Here is a 20072-nt window from a genome sequence, read left to right as displayed (position 1 = left end):
CTGGCCAATGAATTCACATGGAATTTTTGTGGCCTCGTTGGGCCCTTCCTGTTTTCATACCTATTTCCTTTAAAGACTGAGCCATGGGTAGCTTTAGCTACTTGAGTGCTTCTGCTGGCCTCTTGCCTCAAAACTGGCCACCCTCATCCCAGCTGCATCCTGCTGCAAGACAACAGCCTGGCAGCAGGGATCAGATGTTCCTAAACTGTATGGTGCTCAGTGCAAATGTCATCCAGTTTGGTATTTTATCAGCAGAAGGTGTATAAAACAAGGTATTTCCCTATAGCTGTGTTAGCTAGGCCATGGGATGCTGAGGGTTAAAAAATGTTTCACTTCAAATGCTGTGTATCAGTTATGGATATAATTGGCATATCTTCCAAACTTGTTTTAAAATAACTGGTGTATTTTATTATGGGGGGGGCAAATGTATGAGTGGATTATATCCAGTTGTATAATGCAATTACAACCTGCTCTCTAGTGCCTCTTACTAATGCAATAGCAATGGGGGTTTCCCATCTGCTTTTGCAATGAATTCACCAAGGGCAGTCTCTGAGCGTAAGAAGCTGTTATGTCTATCGGTGTCCCCCTCTCTATTCTCAGCTTAGTAGCAGTATAGATTTGGCTTTGTGCCGCTGCTATGCATAAGCTCATTTGTACAGTTTTAATTCTGGCTTCTGATTTACTACGGGATTTCTGGCTGATGCTGGTTATTTCAGTTTTTAACACAGACAGTCTTCCTGATGTATTCTGGTGAGCTTAGCTCTTCCTGGGTGTGAGGGGGGTGAGGGCAGCAGAAAGCTTTGGCTGCTTGCCTGGCTGGGTTGGTGAAGATGTCTCTAGCCATGACTGGTAGTGCAGGTGGCTTGGAGGTGAGTGGCCGTAACCTGTCACTTTGCGCAGAGCTGCATTTCCGACACGTCCATCACGCATAGCTGTATAATGCTCCGGGGTCATTAGGAGCATGCTTGTATAAACCTCCGTATTTAAATTGTCAGCATTTGAAATTTCAGTAAGTAGATTTATCTTGCTGAGGGGGTTTCTTCCCCTGTGTTCTCTTTGAGTATGTAATTCTCTTTTCTAAATAAAGTACATCTTAATCTTCCAGTTACTTTTTAATGATCTTGTTGCCACTGTGTTCTTTTGACCATAGAGAAAGAGTGCTGGAGGCGAGCCGCCTGCTAGCATCACAGCTACTACCTGTTGTACTTTCTCTTGCATTAAAACCATTTTTCCACTCTGAACCTGAAGAGAATGAGGTGTGTTCTTTTGGTTGGCTTTTTTGGGGTACAGTTTGGTTACTCTTTACACTATGCTATAAAGATAAGTCTGTCTGGGTTTTTTTTGTGGTGTGTGGTAGGATTTTTTTCTTTGTTATACTTCATTTATTCTCTGGTTATTACCTGTCAACTTCATTTACCATCTGGGAAAACAAATCTATGGATGCAGAGTGAGGGTCACAGGGAGTAAAAACAGCATTGACTATTGACTTGTCAACAAAAGGATCAAACATCCATCTTCATCTTGCAGTTGTCTGGAATGAGGATTAAATCGCAAATCATCCTAAGGCAACAGGGGAGCCTTTAGTAAGAGGGTATCAATTTGTTTGCTTGCGAGACCAAAACTGTTTTGACTGTTCTTATATGTTCTCTCCACAGAACTGGAGTCTTGTTCTTTTCTTAGTACATTGTGAAAAGAACGGTGCTCAGTTAAAACCTTGTGCTTCTCTAGTCTCCTAGCATGGCCCTTCCATTAGATTACAAGTTATTTTTTTGCATTGTGTTTGATGCATCCCTTATTGATGGTGTTTTCTGGTTGGATTTTATCTAGGCTGGCTGAGTAATTCTTCCTATATTCCTGAATTTCAGGTCTCTTATGGTTGCTCATTTTTAACCTTACTTTATTTTTGGTTTTGTGAAATGTGGAAAATACTTGCAAGAGACATGTAGCTGACTTCTTTGTGCATGCCACCTGAATTTTAGTTGCAAAGTTTGCAGAGTACACAGGAGATTGTGCAAGAAGAATTGTTGGCTTGCTTAGAACTGCCAGGCAAAAAAGCTGCATCCTTGCTGCAGCCATAAAATGTTATGGCAAAGATCACTGTTTCAGCTCAGTTAGGGTCATATGTTTTCAGCAGTTGTTACTTGCTGGCAATGGTGTATCTACTCACTTCTGTCCTTAGGCAGGTGAAATGTATTTGATGTGTCCTAGTGTTTACCCGCTCGTGCAACTCTGGGTTTACGCGTTAGAGGTGTGAATGAGGGCGAGGAAGGCAAAACACGAAATGGAGTATTTTGCTTGTCACTTCAGGCAGATACCAGATTTTATAAATTCATCAGTAGTTTTGATGTGCTGAGGGCCTCTCTTCCTCTGCAGGAAAATGATAGTAATGATTCACTGCGAAATGTTGATGATGCATGTACGCTTGTAAGGCTCATGCATTATACCTTGGAGGTTACTTGAAACTAGAAAGTTAGGTACAGAAGTAGCAAATCAGCCTCATGGATTTTTAACTCTCTTCCAGGACTCATAGTTGGGGTGATCTTGAGGTATGGGACTCCCTCTACCAGCGGCCGTGACAAGCCGATCAGCTGCTCGCAGGAGGACAGGCTGTTCACAACCCTGCTGGTCAACGTCAGCGGGAAGTTCTTTGAGTATACGCTCAAAGGGGAAATAAGCCCTGGGAAGATCCATAACGTGGAGCAAAATGACATGTTGCGAAAGGTGAGGGTAGACCATTTCTTGAGCTTGGCTGAGTGTTTCTCCTTTATCTATGCTTCCCTCCGTCCTCCTCCCCCCTCCATCCCATTTGAATGTTAGGTAGTATCAAGTGTCTGTGTTCCTGATAGTAACAGCACTTCAATGCTTAATTCAAAAGCACCTTCTGTATTATATTGCGGCTGGTGAAACTGTGCTCTGTTGCATGTATGTAGTGCTTTCCGAAAGCCCTTGATTGCTGTTTGAAGACTTAACATATGTTTCTAATGTGTGTAGAATTCATGAAGACCAGCTGAACAAAAAAGCCTGATGCTGCCTTGTATAATACAATATAAGGAAAATGATCATTTCTTAATGAAAAGTGATTGTTTCTTAGTGTTTTTTTCCTAGGGTTTTTTAATCTGTTTATTGTGAGGAAATAGTTACTGCTTACATCCCTATAAACCACCAAATGAGACACTCTGGTATTGGAAGTGAAATTCATCTATCAACTGTTACTCAGATGTGCTATTTAGCTTCTCATTCTATTCAGAGGCAGGAATTAACCACCTTTTGTGTGTATCAAAGCTAGACTTTGAAGTATAGGATTGAGACTTTAAGGTTTGTAACCTAAAAATACTTCTTTCTGCTAACTGTGAAGAGAGCTTAGGTGTCTGTTTATATGTACCTGTCTGCTATAGATACCTAAAGTTAGCTGAAATGAATCCTATTCTGGGAGTGCACACTTCTGTTTGTCTTCTAACCTGTGCTTAGACAGGGGCTGAAGAAAGCCTAGTTAGTCTCACACGTGTGCAGGTCTTCTGTTTGGATTTTAAATGTTTTTTGTTCCTTACTGTAGTGTAGTGTTTCATGGATATCTGGAGCTTCTACTGCAATACATGGAAGTGATGTATGATTCCAGTTCCTGAAAACCAGTCTTGTATCTGGCTTGATTGGCTTACAATAACTGTACAGTGGCTAGACTTGCAAAAAAAGTAAGCTAAAATAGCATTTCATCTGCAGATATATGAATATCATGTACCACAATAAAAGAGATCTTCTCCTGTGTCATTTCTATTAGAATTTTTTAATTTTAAAAAGTGGACTGTGTTTGGGACTAGTGCAAAATTATCATTGGTGATGGATGTAATGCCTGTTTTTTTTTTTCTAGATGCTGTTTACCAAGAAGAGCTGCAGCTTTTTGCTGCTGTGTATGTATAGAGCTGGCCAGTATTTTGGAGGGTCAGCTTAGCTATTTCAACAGCCAAAAATAGTAGCTGTCAGAAAATGAAAGAGGAAAAAGACCTAACAATTTGCCTGTGTCTGTCTCTAATTGAAGTTTCTTTTTCTTTAGGTAACATTTGACCCAGAAGTTTTTTTCAACATTCTGTTGCCTCCTATTATTTTTCATGCTGGTTATAGCCTGAAGAAAGTAAGTGTAATAATTTCTGAGGAGAATAGCTTTTTTTTTTTTTTTTTTTTTAATGTGAGTCTGCTGATTTGTTCAGGAATGCAGTCTCAATTTCAAGCATATCTTTTTTTATGGCAGTAAGAAAAATCTTGTTTCCTCCATAGATGGTTAGGCCATATTGTTTTAAGAGAAAATGCATGTACTTTTTACTATAAACACATTAAACTCTATTTAGTCTCGCTGATTTGTTTTCCTTTGAATTTTGCCAGAGGTTAACCTCAGTTTCATTTAAAGTAAAAGATGTCCTGCTATGTATTGTTTTGGTCCTTCTCAAATATCCAAAATGCAGTAAATTATGCTGAGAAATGGACTCAAACCTGAATCCCAGTGGGGATGTGCCAGACCCTGAATGGCAAAAGGGCTCAGATTCTGCTCTCGTTTGAAGATGCTGTGAATTGGTGCTGGTTTTCAGTTTTGCAGCTAACTTTTACATCTCTTATGAAGACATCTGTGTGGAAAGCTTCCTGTCAATAAGCTACATGTAGGATTTAGTACATGGTTCAGATTTGGTTTATTCAATTTATTGAAGTTGGACAGAATTTACATTGCAGTAATTGAAGCATTTCTCTGAAATGAAGGAGTGTTTCTGTGTATTAATGCAAGTGTAGTAGTGTGCTGTATGTTTTTGAACAAGTGATATAACTTGTTTTAAATCAGTATATAAACCTCTTTTTCCTATGCAGAGACACTTTTTCAGGAATTTGGGGTCCATTTTGGCTTATGCCTTTTTAGGAACAGCAGTCTCTTGTTTTATTATTGGGTAAGTGAACTCTGTGATATCAGTTCCTTTCTATACTAAAGTTGATAAAGTATATGTTGAGCCTTCCAGATTGCCTCAATTTTGTAATTTGTTTGTTTGAGGATTTTATTTGTGTATCCTCCAGACAAAATGCAAATGTAACTTTTGCTGAGATTTATCCCACTTCTAAGTAATACTTGAAATGATATTGTCAAGTTTGAATCACTTGTCAAGTCCACATTACTAAAGAGTGGCATTGATTTTTTTTCATGTAATGGTCTAGTCCAAAACCAAACCTTGTTAGAGTCTTACTGGAATTGACTTTAACTTGAATTGTTGACACTACTTGTAATAGAATTTTAGCTATCAAACTTTTAAAGATGTCCCTTTCAGTGCCCACATGTGTGTGCACGCTGTCTCTTTCTCTGCATATGTGTATATATATAGTTTTATGTATATAAGTACACAATCTACTTTAAGGTAGCTAGTCACACTGGTTTACTTGCGTAAAATCTCTTATGCTGCTAATATTAGTGTCTGGTGTATAGATATTCTGAAATAGAGAAATTCTGAATTGCATAGGTGACCTTGGTTTGTTTCTCAAAGAATTTCACTAGAGAAATACTTTGAAGGCTATTCTTAGCTCGGAGCTTTTGGCCTATGTACTGTGTTGGGAGAAGCAATACTGAGGGGAATTTTGAGCAGCGAAATGTTCCCTTTCGTTGAAAAAAGAAACAACCTATAGATTCTGTGTACTAGTTGTGCGAACAGATTTCATGCTTTGCTTACTAATTTTAAATTATATCTGCTGGATCATATATCACTTGACTCAGTTCATAGGAAAAAAGAGGAAAATTAATTTTGAGAGCTTAGTGTTAAACTGTGGCAGTGTCCCACAGGGTTGTAGCATAAGCAAGCCTGCCTGCAATATTGTTGCTTGTGCTTTTCCTTTGCCTGCCTGAAATGCACCAACTTGTTTGACTTGGACTGTTTTATCCTCTTTCTCTTCAGGAATCTCATGTATGGGGTTGTGAAACTAATGAAGTTGGTGGGTCAGCTCTCTGATAAATTCTATTATACAGACTGCCTCCTCTTTGGAGCGATAATATCTGCCACTGATCCAGGTAGCTTGCTGAATATTTTTTAATAATCTTCCAAAATAATCCTATTGCTAGGATTTTGGCTGCATAGCATGCAGATATTAATAGCACTTTATTTTCAGTTATGTTATGAGAGTATCTCTGATCCTCTTTTCTGAAATGCCTAAAAATTCTGAGTGTTGTGAAAGCTGTTCTCTGTTGGTTTGGTGCTGGACTGGTATGACGTAATGGTATGTTTGGGGAAAACTGTAACTTACCTGTTCAAATACTTTAAATATTTTTTCCCCCCAGTAGTTTTTTTATTTAGTGTGCATCAATTTTAAGACTGCAAATAGATGAAATTATTAAATTATCTGGATAGCAAGACTTCCTTCTTTAGCTACATTGCTTGGATACATTACATTGGATAATTTAAGAGCAATATTTGAGGATTTTAAGCTCTTTAGGTGTGGGGATTTTTTTTTTCTCCTTCAAATGAACTTCATGTTTTACAAGTTCAAGCAGAAGAATTCTCTTCTGGCAAAGTAATATGAGCTTTTGCCAAAATAATCTAGTCATCCTTCAAAGTCCAGCAGGCTCACATAGGTGTCTCTGCTTGACAGATCAGTGTGGAGAGCTGGTGTGTGTCAGGGCCTGGGGTAGGGAGTGATGAAGTATGAAGCTTGACATTTAAAACAGCTTATTTGAGGTGCTCAGTGGTGATTTGTGTGAAAATGGGAAGTAGCTCCTGTGATTGAGCTGAGCTCTAAACAGCTGGTGGTTGCACACAATTTATGCAAAAAAATCACCGTGTGATTTTTGAACCTTGTGTATGGGAACATCTTCAAGATCATGGTCTTTCATCTCAGACTGAAGTTTCTTGAAAGGATGGTTATAAATATTTAGCAGTCTTGCCCTTTTCAGATTCTGTGCAAATGCACGCTTCTGTGGCATAGCATATGCTTTGGGGAACCCTTAGGATTATTAGCACTATTTTACAATGGCTGAAATAATAAAGCTATGTCAACAATCCATACAGTCTTTAAAAGCAGCAAGAGCTGCACAATATTTTGTTGATTATTTTATATGGAACATGTTCTACAAAAAATACCAGGGCTTTGGTAGAAGTGCTTTGTCTGCCCCATGCCCCTTGATCATGGGGGCTTTCCTATAAACACTGCAGATGGGAGGACAACAGAGCCACGTTCTAATAGAGCTGCCCTAAAACTGATGGTGGAATTGCTTACCTATAGATAAACACAACTAGTCTGTTTCCCAGTTTAATTTTGATCCTGTACTTCAATTCCTGGGTTTTATTGCTTTAGACAAACTGGAAAGTCTGCTCCATCAGCTCACACAGTCATTCCTAAAGTCAGCCAGTGTGATTTTTCTCTTTTCTTTCTGTAGTTACCGTGCTAGCAATATTTAATGAGCTGCATGCTGATGTCGATCTCTATGCCCTTCTGTTTGGGGAGAGCGTGTTGAATGATGCTGTTGCCATTGTATTATCTTCGTAAGTAACTACCTGAATTTCTACTCTGAAATTACTTAATTGCTTCTGGTGTTTGTCTAAAATAAATGTTTTTTCTAAGAAATGTTATTTTAAATTTAAATGGATTGTCTTGAACTGAATTAATAAACATTGCAAACATTTGCCAAGATCCCTCATGCATACATACACCAGAATGGCAAATTTGCCTTCAGTATGGGATTGTCTCTTCTGTTGCTCAGGTGTTGCTGTTATGGAATAAAACTTTTCTGATGCCACTTCTAACTTCTCGTTGTGTTACTCTCTTTCTAGATCTATAGTTGCCTACCAGCCAACAGGTGAAAATACCCACGCTTTTGATGCAGCAGCATTTTTCAAGTCTGTTGGTGTTTTCCTGGGAATATTCAGTGGTTCTTTCATGATGGGAGCAGTGACGGGGGTTGTGACAGCTCTGATATCCTTTTTCATGTTTAGGTCTTCCAGACTAGATGCCACATTCAGGTATTAACAGGGCTCTCCTGTTTCCAGCTATAGCAAAATTGACTCCTGCTTGTTTTAATCTGAGTGTGAAGATGTGATGAGTATTCATGCAACCTTTGTCTGTAGAAAGGCATTATAGGTACCCACAGAAGTCAGCTTTTTCCAATATAACTGTGGCCACACTAGAAATTTTAGTGGTGATGCTGCACACTGGAAGCCAAGGGGAGGCCCTAAATGGGCATGTCCTAATGTTCAGTTTCTTCTTATGAAATTAAAAAAATAGTTTTTAGGCTTGAAAGACATCTTGTATAATAACTGGTATTTGATTCTGTCTTCAGTAAAATCATTAATGGCTATTTCTGACCCCACAGGGTTCTTTTGAGTCTTACATTTAAACTTTCTGCTGGAAATCTGATGTAATCTGTCTTGGACAAGATTGTATCTCTACGAGAGTTAACATCATAACATGATGTACTTTGCATGATCTGTCCTGTTCTCATGAAGCTTACTGCTGCTATTTGATTAGAGCTCTGAGGCGCTCAGCAAGCGATTTATGTGGGTTTTAGGCTCAGGCAGTAAATATTAAGCCTGACTTGCTCCAGAAAGCATGATGCTTCTTCAGGAAAAAATTAAAATTCTTTGCTTTCAGACTGGCTAGTCTAACCATATTTGTACGTATCCCAGATTGCTTTGATCTGCCTAGACTTAGGAACAGTGACCTAAAAGGGGAAAAATGTGATATTGTATACAATAATCATGAATGTGTGACTCTTCATCTTAAGCAATAATGACTCAACTGTATGTTATTATATACACATTGTGCAGATTTGTCTGATGTGTCTGCATAATGGAAACCCTTCAGGTATAAGGGGGAAGATGTTCTCTTGATGCTTTAATGTTCCATCTTCCAGTTCCACTGATCTGCAATCAGTGTGACCCAGAACCATGATTCTTCATCTGGCTTTTAGGCTACTGGCCATCCATAGATCTAGCTGCTCAAATGCTGTTGCTGTGTTTTTTGGCTTGCTGGCTGGCTACTAATTACAGCTGAAATGCATTCGGATCCATTTTGTAAAATCATTCTTCTGAAGCAGCAATCGGTTCTTACTGTTTCTAATGTTTGTGCTCAGGAGGGTGATACGAGGCTGGGAGCGGGGAGGCTGTTCTGAAGACAGCCTCTGTAGTGTTTTTTTTTTTTTGTGTGTGTGTGTGTGTCGTTGTTGGTTTGGTTTTTGGTTGTTTTTTTTTTCTTTAAAGAAAACAACAAAACAAAAAATCCTTAAATCATTGCTCAATTACACAACTATTTTCTTTTGGAAAAATACTTGATGTCATGCAATAATGTAGAAGCAAACTGTAAATTTGCATTTTATTGTTCATAGCTGATTAGAACCCATAACTTTAAGTCATGAATGAAGTTAGTAGTTTGTTATTCCTGTAGCTGTGAAGTACCTATAACTGTACCTCTCTCTGAGTGAGGGGTTTCATGCAGTCATGCATTGTCCTTTGAAAACAGACAGAATACTTAGTTTCCAAATATGATGCAGATAATATACAAGGACTTGTTCTGGCATTCAGCAAGCTGTCTTGACCTCACTATCTGTGGTTATTTTTATAATAGTTAAGGTATTGTACCACTTTGTATTTTCTTTCTAAATTGCAGAATCTGCCTGGTTGAAATGAAGTAGAAGGCCGTGTCTAAGGAATAAAGAAAGTTAAGAAAACAGAAATAATAATTTAATTTGAACTAACACTTCAGTTTGGTCAATTATATGAAATAACAGAATGGGGTTTTTTTCTTACCTTTCTTTCACCTTCATCTTCCTCCAAAAAGATGAACATAGGTTTTCATTTCAGATTTAATGAAATGTTTTGGTATGGTTACTCATAACAGCAAGGGGAATAAAGAATTTGATTCACAAAGCTGCCAGAATAGACTGGAAATGAGGAACTGGTTCTGACGTGTGCCCTTGCCTAATTTCAGGGGAACAAGGTTCAACCTGTTCCTCTCCAATCGAGTGACTGTGGCTGTCCAGTTTCCTAAGCATCCATGAATGCTTTTTGAGCCAGGCACTGGGATAAAGTTGCGGTGGGATTATTTAAGCACTCTGTGGGAAGATGGGTTCTAATTGTTGCTACAGTGGATGTTGCTGCTTCAGAAGCATGATCTTAGAAAATAGGTCAGTTGACGGAGAGGAGGAGTTCAGCTGAGTGTAACAGTACATCCTCAAAAGTTTTAGAGAGATGGTTCACATGGAGAAGTGACTGTGTGGAGAATTAACAGCTGTTTAAAAAACTGCTGAGTTTTATATTTGGTGTAATGCCAACTGTCATGGAGAATAGTATTTTTTTTTATGATGGTTTGGGCTTTTGTTTTGAGGGCAAAGTAGGTTTGCAGTTGAAAGTGTGGCTGGAGTATGGGTTTCAGAGCCCTTGCCCTTCTCCAAATTAGCAGAGAATGCCAACAAGAAGTAGGTGTGAGTGGGGAGCAGGCAGCTGGCCTCAGGATTGCTTCATCCTAACCAGGCTCCCATTGAAATGCTGCCAGCTGTTAGCCTCTGGTGTTAATCACTTGTGGCTTGTTGTGAATGCCGTGTTCTGTGATAAAGCCCACAGGAGACTGTTTCAGCTGAGTCTCTGGGCTACCTGACTGGTGCTTGCAGGAGGCAGTCGAGTGCTGTGAGCCCCAGACCTCCCAGGACCCATGAATTTCCTGTGAAAAGCAGTGCTGCTCATTGCTTTTAACATCTCTATCCCATATTGAGCCATGACTCCCCAAGCAGCTGTGCTGCCATTAGCTTTAGATTGTGTAGTGCTGCAGAGAGCCCAGGATGCAGCTGTGTTACACGTGGAGAGCAATGGTGGATGATGGTGCAGCCTCGATGTGTCCATTGAGTTACCAATTGCCTTCATATGAGCAGGGGAGAGTGCTACCACCTTACTGTTTCAAGTATCCTTGCTGTGCTCTTGCTGTCCTCCCAATTGGATTTCCAAGAAGATTGTACTAGTTGTCAGCTTTCAAAAAGATGAGGGATCTCTCTACCACCCCTGTTAGCATATGGTTTCTTTCTGTGTCCTCTAGTAGAGTTGTGCATAGCTGTCTGCACCTTGGGTACAGTGAGCTGTTCAGTGTTTACCTGTTGCCAGAGTAATGATGAGGGGAAAAAAAAACCAACCCAAAATTCTATAAATGTGTGAACAACTTTTTTGTAGTACGTGAAGAGCTATATTTAACGCTACTGAAATCTGTTCCACTTCTACAGTAGCTGTGTGAACTGTTAATTCAGTGTGTGTTTGACATGCCTCAAGTTTTGCTTTCCTCTGGAAGATGAACTTGGTTTTTCTTCCCATTGAAAGACTAAGCTGCTCTGATTGAGTTGGCTTTTACTCTAAAACACATCAACATAAGGAGAGGAAATATGTTTTGTTGTAGGCAGGATTTCTGTTTTGCCTCAGAAGTACAGAAGTAGCCATGCTTGCTGAAAAAGACTTGTCAACAAATCTCAGCAGAAAAATTCTGCTCAATCTATTTCATCTTAGGGTTGCTGTAGTCAAGAACAGCCGAGTGAATTAAATGCTTCTGAATGTATTTTATGCTTTATTTGAAGATGGAGAGGGATCTTTATTGGCATGAGTGTGGAGGGGACCAAACCCAAATCAAACAAAAAAAACTCCCCAAACCCAAGACACACAATCTAAAAGGAACACCAGGTATATATCCCTTCCTGCTGGCATTTTGCAGGGAAACATGGCATAGGGTAAGATGTTACCTCAAAGGAGTGGAGCCACAGTTAGGCCATGGATATGCAGCAAAAATATCCAAAACTGACTGTTGCGAGGGGAGACCTTGATTCTGAAGTTTGTGTTGATGTGATGGACTGGATATTTTTCAGCACTGAAAGTGTTTTGTTTTACAACTAGCATTGGTCGTTAGCAAATAAAAGTGTTTTTTATAAATACTGGGTATACAGACAAGCCAAAGGATTTATTTTTGATCCCTTAACAAATGACTGAACGTGACAAAGTTTACCAAGTTGCACTGCTTCCCCCTGCTGGAAACGGCTCTCTTCTTCTTGATGTCCTGGAGCACTTTCTTGCTCGCAGAAGCTTGTGGATTTACTGGTGAGTTGTTGGGATTCAAGTACACGGAGACAGAAGTCCTGTCTGTCTTAGCAGCCATTTTTTCCATTTTCTCATTGGAACTTACCTATGAGAAACATGATGTTGGTACTTAAAGCTTTTTTTACGTTCTGTACAATGTCATTGAAGGTGCAGCTCACTGTAACAAAGGCTTTTAAGAGCAACGGTGTGGTTCAAACACCACCTCCCCAGCCTGGAATCTAACTCACTTGAAAATAAGGTTCATAAAATCTCAAGGTTAAGGATGATGTATAAATTTAATAGAACTCAGGAAGGGAAAACGTGTTGAACTCGCACAGTAAACAGGCTGATTTTTACATGTAATTCTGTTCACAGGTGTGGTCGCTGTCCTCTTCTGTGGAATTACCCAGGCGCATTATACATACAATAACTTGTCAGTTGAATCAAGAAGTCGCACTAAGCAGGCAAGACTGTCTTTCACCTTTTATACAGTATATTGCTGTAGTAGTCCATGTACTGTTGTTACTGAAAAGCATCTTTATTGCTTGGCCTTTAACATTTGACTGTTTTCTCCCTAGCTCTTTGAGGTATTGCACTTCCTGGCTGAGAACTTCATATTTTCTTATATGGGTTTGGCACTGTTTACTTTCCAGAAACACATATTCAGCCCAGTTTTCATCATTGGAGCTTTTGTATCCTTTTTTGCTTTGTGTGAGGTTTCTCTATTATCTTATGTGCCTGAAAACTTGTGGTGTCTGTTGGCTTTACCAAACAGAGGATGGTGGCTGACCTGAGTTTCCCTGATGTCTTGCAGGCACAATAATTTTGAGAACAATCTTTGGTTACCCCTTACCTCAAAGCCCTAAGGCCTCTGTGCCACACAGTTTTTGTCTCTGTAGCTGAGCAAGTGCTAGAAGTCATATGATTTCAATAGGTAAATAAATGAATATGCTTTACTGTGTGACTTGGCTATTCACAGCCAGCAGTGATTGTGTTGCTCTTGTATTTGAACTTTGGAGGCCGAGAAAAGGATTAATTTTTCTCTTCACTTTCAATGGTCCCTTGAAGAAAGCAAACAAACTTCAAGTAAATAAAGAGGATTGTGGGTGACCAGATTATCTTTGGAGCATGGCTCAAAGGTAGAGGTCAGGATCTCGGGTGATGGGAGGAGGAAGGAACTGAGCTGTAGTGCAGACCGTGACATGAAGGGTATACGCTGCTGAAAGGTGCTGGTGTTGGAGGTGGGTATCCAGTTCCCATTGTCCCTGGCTGACTTGGTACCTGGCTCTCAAATTCCCCAGAAATGAACGCTTCCTAGTAGTCACACTCATGTAAACTAGGATTCCTCTCTGCACCCTGCCCTTGTTGAAATGGCTTATGCAACTATTTTTTCGCTATATTCCTGGCTGCTTCAAAATTCAGAGCAATTAAGTGTGCATAAAGCAATGGGAACTAGTCTTCCAGTCTTTATTTCTCTCTGCCTGCTGCAGGAGTAGGACTAGCAGCAATGGAGATAAAACCCAGTGAAAGAACATATAAAGATGGCCTAATCTGGAATGTACTTCTTTTCTCTTCTCCTTTCTACTATTTTTTCTCATCTCTGTACTGCTTCTAGGGATTTATCACATTTGTCTTTTATTTTCCTTTGGCCATTTACTTTTTCTGAAACAGTAATAAATTTTCTCCTGTGTCTCCTCACATCCTTTCTTCTGACCTAAAAAATGCTCCAGAGCCCTGCAGCCATTGGATAAAGACATGAAGAGAATAGTTGCGTCTGGCATATTAAGCATTGTAATTTTCACCTTTGCTGTGGCCTTCCATCCTCTCTCAGGTTACGCTATCTGTCTTGGGTTTGTTTTAAGTATTTATTTTGTTCCTTTCTCTTTCTACCCACCTACCTTTTATTACATTTTCCACATCTTTCTACCACTGCACTTAACCTCTGTTGCCTCTTGAGCATTTTTCTGCCTTTGTGAGGAGGGCAGCTAGTACTAGCACCCACATTTTGCCTCAACAGCTACTGTCCCTATTGAGTTAACACGTTGTGGGGGTGAAATGTAGAGGCATCACTGGCTGTTGAAAGAGAAAGTTGGACTGCAAAGGTAGAGCTAAAGCCTCAGTGTCATTGACAAAATCCTAGCCGTTATTCTTACATACATTGGTTATGATGGCTTCTGATGTCTGATTTCTGCAGTCCTCAAAAGGACTGCTATAAGAGTTGTTTGCAATAATTACATGAAGCTTTTTGTACAAAGTAATAATCAAAATCTTATTTTCCTAGAGACATAATTTCCTGCAGACACTATTGCTTTACTTTAGCTACAGCAACAACCCAGTGGTGTCTAGAGCTCTTATATGGTTTTATTTTTTTTTCCATAAGAGAGCTGTTTAATTCTTCTAATGTTGTTATCCCAGCAGCAAATGATCAGTGTTTGGTGGGCTTCTAGTTGTGTTGGTGTTTTATAGGTTTTCAGCACATCACTCTAGTTTGTCCCAAAGTGTTACCTAGATGGTGGAGGGTGTTTTGAGCTTTCTGCTTCTTCACTGGAACCACTGGATGTTTTACACCACAGTAAGGGAGGGAAGGAGCTTACCACCTACTGTCATGAATTTCTGCAGTACTCTCTTACTACTCTTTTTGAACTTCGTTCTAGTGCCAACAAGTGCTTTTTGGATTTATCATTTTAGTAACTCTGTACTCTTAAGTGTGCTTGCCAGCCAGTAGGAGATTTTGCCTCTGCAGGTGCTGTAAGGGAGTGGCCGCTTGCTGGTCTTATGTTGGTTTTCCTTCTGTACATAGGGCTGCATTTCTGTTGGTGTGAAACACATAATCAAATGGTGGTAGTGATAGTTGTTTAAAGTGTGAATTTTTGAAGGAAAGTGTTCACTTGTACAACTGGTAATTTTAATACTAGGTATAATTGCACTATGCATTAAAAACCTAGGTTATATTAGTTAACTTGCATTCTGTGCAATGAGTTCTGTATGCACATAATAGATGAAAGTCTGTTTTATGTAGACAGAGATAACAAGAGCACTGGATATCATGACGTAAGCCTCTCACTAAAACAGAAGCTTCGTGTTAGAGCCAGGTACCCAAGAGTGCATACCTCAGGAAAGTGAAATCCTTAACCCTCAGCTGTGAACAGATTGCAATCTTTTTGGGCAGAGCTGCACACATCTACCCTCTCTCATTCCTCTTGAATCTGGGCAGAAGGCATAAGATCAGCTGGAACTTTCAGCACATGATGATGTTTTCAGGTAAAAGCAAAAATGTTTGGTAAAGCAAAAAATCTTACTTTTAATGCATAAGCAATTTATAGTACTACCTTCTGCTTTTATAATCCACATCCATGCATCCTGAATAGAAGACTTAATGGTTGTTGCAGTGTGCCATCACCTATCTTTCAACCTTTACAGAAAGTGTGTCACATCTGGGGAGAGTGACATCTTGAAATGCCAGCTGCTGGCAGCAAGCAGTCACTTCATGTTGGGAATAGAGTATTTTCATTTGAAGTGCATCTGAAGGGGATAGGGGAATTGGGATGTATCTCTTCCAGAAGGTTATTTCTAGCTGAGATGATGTACACATGGTGCAGAAACAGGTATCTGCTGAGAAAATTGAGGTGTATTTATGGGTGCCCTCTCCCACTTAGTTGAAGAAAGCAAGGTATTTGACTTAAACTCCCTTACGATTTCTGTCACACAGACAACTGTTGAAGTTTGTCATTTAAAGCAAATCATGGAGTCTGTGTCTAAACATGTGCATCCTCAAGAAGTGCCGGGGATGCCTCTGTACACAAGAGGGTGTAGAGAAGAGGGAGCCAGGCTATTTCCAGTAGTGTTCAGTGACAGGACCAGAGGCAGTGGGCACAAACTGAAACACAGGAGGTTCCCTCTGAACATCAGGAAACACTTTTTACTGTGTCCAAGCACTGGCACAGGTTGCCCAGAGAGGTTGTGGGATCTCCATCCTTGGAGATATTCAAGGGCCATCTGGATGTGGTCCTAGGCAACCTACTCCAGGTGACCCTGCTTCAGCAGGGGGGTTGGACCAGATGACCTCTAGAAGTCCCTTCCAACCTCAACCATTCTGTGATTCTGTGATTCCCCTGCTTAAGTCTGCAGATGGCCAAATGCCATGTCCTTGCTAGTGGAGTTTCATAAATGGGGGTGGGGGAGAATGTAGTCGGCCTGTGAACATGTTATTAACTAGAATATTTTTCCAGCTGATAACAATTTTGTATCAAGGACTCATGCTTCAGTTACGGAATCAACTGGAAAAGTGTGCATTTTCATTTGGATTCAGGGAGCTGCTTGATTTCCATAGTATGTTTTGCTGTTGTCCTCAACTTGTTTGTTTCTTCTGCATTTCTTTCCTGTTAGTTTCTGGAAGTATTTACACCTTTCCTTAGCACTTGTGGATTCTATAAGTTACAGAAAACTACCAGGGCAAATTATGTTCTAAATCATCCCAGGGTATAATTTATCAGGGAAACTGAGGGAATCAAAACTTGCTGGAGCCTAGTGCTTTCTGCCTGTCACTTTGTGCCTGTGTGGCAGGGAGGGAGCAAGGAAAGATGCTGTGTTATAAATAGGCGCAGTTGCACTTCTGAAGCTCCGCTATTTCATTTTTTCACATAGGTCTCAGGGGAGCCATGGCGTTTGCTCTGGCTATACGAGATACTGCTACCTACTCACATCAAATGATGTTCTCAACAACTCTCCTCATCGTCTTTTTCACTGTGTGGATTGTTGGTGGAGGTACAACTCCCATGCTGTCATGGCTGAACATCAGGTCAGTATGCAACTGCATGCTGGGGAAACTTCACTTTTCAAGTGGCAGCTGTGCTAATTTGGGCACAGTCCTACAGAACTTGTTTGGTGCTTGCTAGAGTTGTTCTAGGTATTTAGAACATTAGGTTTTACAGAGGAAAGTGCTAGTGCAGGTTGGTGAAGAAAATGTACTGACGCTGCTGGGATTCAGCCTAAAGCTCTCTGATGCTCTGCAAGTAGGTATCTAGGTCCTTGTCAGCCCAGTAGGATAGGGAATAGCGTTGCCAATACAGCAGCCCCTATACTGAAAAGAAAGATTCTGTCTAGTCCCATATAAACTTCTCTTCCTATTGTACTAAGGCGTTTCCCTGTTGTCTGGCTCTTGGTAATGGCCCTGTTACGTTTTTTAAGTTAAATGGAGTCTTTAGTGGGTGGTGGTAAACTGAATGCACTTTACACATCTATCCGAACAAACTTGATGTTATCTAAACAACTGGGATAAATGGGATCCTGCTAGTCTTCCAGGTGTGTTTCCTCCTGTTTTGAGAAGACCTGTGAAAATGGTGAGTAGCGTGATTATAGATGTTTGCCTGTAAATCCTGGCCAATACTTAGTGCTTTTGGGCTGCAAGTGCATTCAGGTTTGAGGATACTTACCAACAGAAGCGCTAGAGAATTGTGAATCAATCATTGTTGAAGACCACGTATGTTGTTGTTCTGTGAAAGTTTTGGCAGATGGGGGGGGTCAAAGGTAAATAGAGTGGAATTAAAACAATGCATGCTGTACAAACCCTTCAGTGTGTTTTTCATATGTAAATTATTTGTGCTCTTTGGCACTTGAAAGCTTGCTTTGTCTTGCTTTCTAACTGTGCTAATCAGAATTTGTATCCTATTGTCTTGTGATAGGATAGGAAAAAACAATCTTAGGTAAAACCAGTTTCAGTCTTTGGAAGAACTGATCATTCTTAGGGACTGGTGCTACTTTTGGAAAACTTAAGTGAACTGTTTGTGGCAATAGGTAGCAGGTGCTTTCTAGGTTGGCAAAAAAAAAAAAAAAAAAAATTGGATAGGATTCCCAGAAATGCTTGTGAACTCTTCTCATTGAAGGTAGAATTCCAGCCGGAGACCAGCATTTCAGCAGTCATTTACAGTGTCACAGCTCTAACAGCAAACATTGGGAAATCACGGTTTCCTGGTTTTGATGCCAAATGAATCCATTTCTGCCCTTTAAAACTGTCTTTAAATGCAAGTTCCAGATGTTTGGCTAGCACACCAGAAAGAAGCATCACTTCCATGTAGTCAGGTTCTCTGAAGGTCATGTCACTAGCAACAGGTAATGCAATACCTGGTGTGAAGTCAACAACAGAACAAATTCCAGTGCAGTTGTGTCATTAATGATCATGAGATACCACATCCAAACAATATTTCTAAGCCCAGCCTGACTGGTTTCTGTTCCCAGGTGAGAGCTGTGTAACAACCTTAAAAAGGTACCTGGAAAATAGTTGTGAAGTAGCAGCTTTTTTGGTCATCATTGTCCTGTCCGTGTCCGCCCCCTCCCCGCGCATCGAGCCTAGGAAGCAGTTTATGGAAGCATCCAAGAATATGCACTTACTCCTTTAGCAGGACTAATCCAGTTCAGTAGTGAGACTCCATGAGCCTGGCTGATGAATTGCTCCTGAAGGGAGAAGGGGCTAACACCATATCTATACCAGGCTTGCCTTTTGGGTAGGCTGTACTTGCAAAAATCATTCATGTGGCTAACGAGGCAGAAGAGCTAGAAAGGCTATGATACCATTCCTAAAGTAACTGCCAAAAGGCAGTTAGCAGAACCATAGTTTTGAGTGTTTAGCTGTAGTTTTTTGGGAGATTTACTCACTCTTGCTAGTAAGCAGTAATTTTAACTATCATTTGTTTGGCATGGTTGACAGAAAATAAATGGTTAACTTCCCTATTAAGTGAAGGGTATCATATAAACAAGGAGGTCTGCCTACAGCTGCCTTGATAGGCACTGCTCTATTGATCATAGGATCATTAAGGCTGGAAAACACCTTTAACCTAACACTGCCATGTCCACCACTAAACCATGTCCCTAAACACTGCATCTACACATCTTTTAAATACCTCCAGGGATGGTGACTCCACCATTTCCCTGGGCAGCCTGTTCCAATGCCTGACAACCCTTTCAGTGAAGAAATTTTTCCTAATATCCAATCTAAATCTCCCTTGCCGCAACTTGAGGCCGTTTCCTCTCGTCCTGTCTCCAGCCACCTGACAGGAGGGACCAGCACCCACCTTGCCACAACCCCCCCTCAGGTAGTTGTAGGGAGCGATGAGGTCTCCCCTCAGCCTCCTCTTCTCCAGACCAACCAGCCCCAGCTCCCTCAGCCGCTCCTCATCAGACTTGTGCTCCAGGCCCCTCACCAGCTCGGTTGCCCTTCTCTGGACACGCTCCAGCACCTCCATGTCTGTCCTGTGGTGAGGGGCCCAAAACCGAACACAGGGCTCGAGGTGCGGCCTCACCAGTGCCCAGTACAGGGGACGATCACCTCCCTGCTCCTGCTGGCCACACCATTTCTGATGCAGGCCAGGATGCCGTTGGCCTTCTTGGCCACCTGGGCACACTGCTGGCTCATACTCAGCCGGCTGTCGACCAGCACCCCCAGGTCTCTCTCTGCCGGGCAGCTTTCCAGCCCCTCTTCCCCAAGCCTGTAGCGCTGCGTGGGGTTGTCGTGACCCAAGTGCAGGACGCGGCACTTGGCCTTGTTGAACCTCGTACAATTGGCCTTGTCCCATGGATCCAGCCTGTCCAGATCCCTCTGTAGAGCCTGCCTACCCTCGAGCAGATCAACCCTCCCTCCCAACTTGGTGTCATCTGCAGCGACAGACGGTGATGATGGAGGCTGCACTTTGAGATCTCATGAAATCAGAATTGTGCCAGGAGGTGGCAGCCGTCTGCAGCTGATGGAGAATTAGAAATTGTGCTGGTAAAGTACCCTCTGTGAAAGAGCACTTTCTGCTGGAAAGAAGTCCTGTCTGACCTTACAGATTTAAGAAAGGGACAAATTAGTTTCCAGCTGAATTTTAGAAATATGCTACTTTTCTCTTTTCCATCCCTTTCTACCCAGTGGAAGAGGTAGCAGGAAGAAATGAAGATGAGATGCTGTCCCAGTGCCTTGCTCAGCAGCACAGTCTATGTGCTGATGCAGTCCTGAGGCTGTGCAGTAGGTAACTTGTCCCTGGGGTG

The 20072-nt window shown here is 41.0% G+C and overlaps 1 protein-coding gene across 19 annotated transcripts in view; it reads left to right on the top strand.

Moving 5' to 3' along the window:
- The window catches only part of SLC9A7 (solute carrier family 9 member A7), an 87098-nt gene that overhangs the window by 33795 nt on the left and 33231 nt on the right, over positions 1-20072 (top strand). For all 19 annotated transcript variants that reach the window (XR_005931181.1, XR_005931176.1, XR_005931179.1 and 16 more), the window contains exons 2-12: positions 2522-2721; positions 4049-4126; positions 4849-4925; positions 5916-6028; positions 7391-7496; positions 7785-7926; positions 11969-12074; positions 12429-12517; positions 12632-12745; positions 15203-15314; positions 16698-16851. Coding sequence is in view for 12 of the 19 variants with exons in the window: in XM_041119428.1 (XP_040975362.1) it covers positions 2522-2721; positions 4049-4126; positions 4849-4925; positions 5916-6028; positions 7391-7496; positions 7785-7926; positions 11969-12074; positions 12429-12517; positions 12632-12745; positions 15203-15314; positions 16698-16851 (1291 nt within the window). In the remaining 7 variants the exon portion in view is untranslated. The remainder of the gene's footprint in view (positions 1-2521; positions 2722-4048; positions 4127-4848; positions 4926-5915; positions 6029-7390; positions 7497-7784; positions 7927-11968; positions 12075-12428; positions 12518-12631; positions 12746-15202; positions 15315-16697; positions 16852-20072) is intronic.

Source organism: Aquila chrysaetos, chromosome 23 (assembly GCF_900496995.4).
Source record: "Aquila chrysaetos chrysaetos chromosome 23, bAquChr1.4, whole genome shotgun sequence".
In the NCBI taxonomy this organism is placed as follows: Eukaryota; Metazoa; Chordata; class Aves; order Accipitriformes; family Accipitridae; genus Aquila; species Aquila chrysaetos.
Note: the sequence above shows the minus strand (reverse complement) of the source record. Positions and strands in the feature narration are given on the sequence as shown.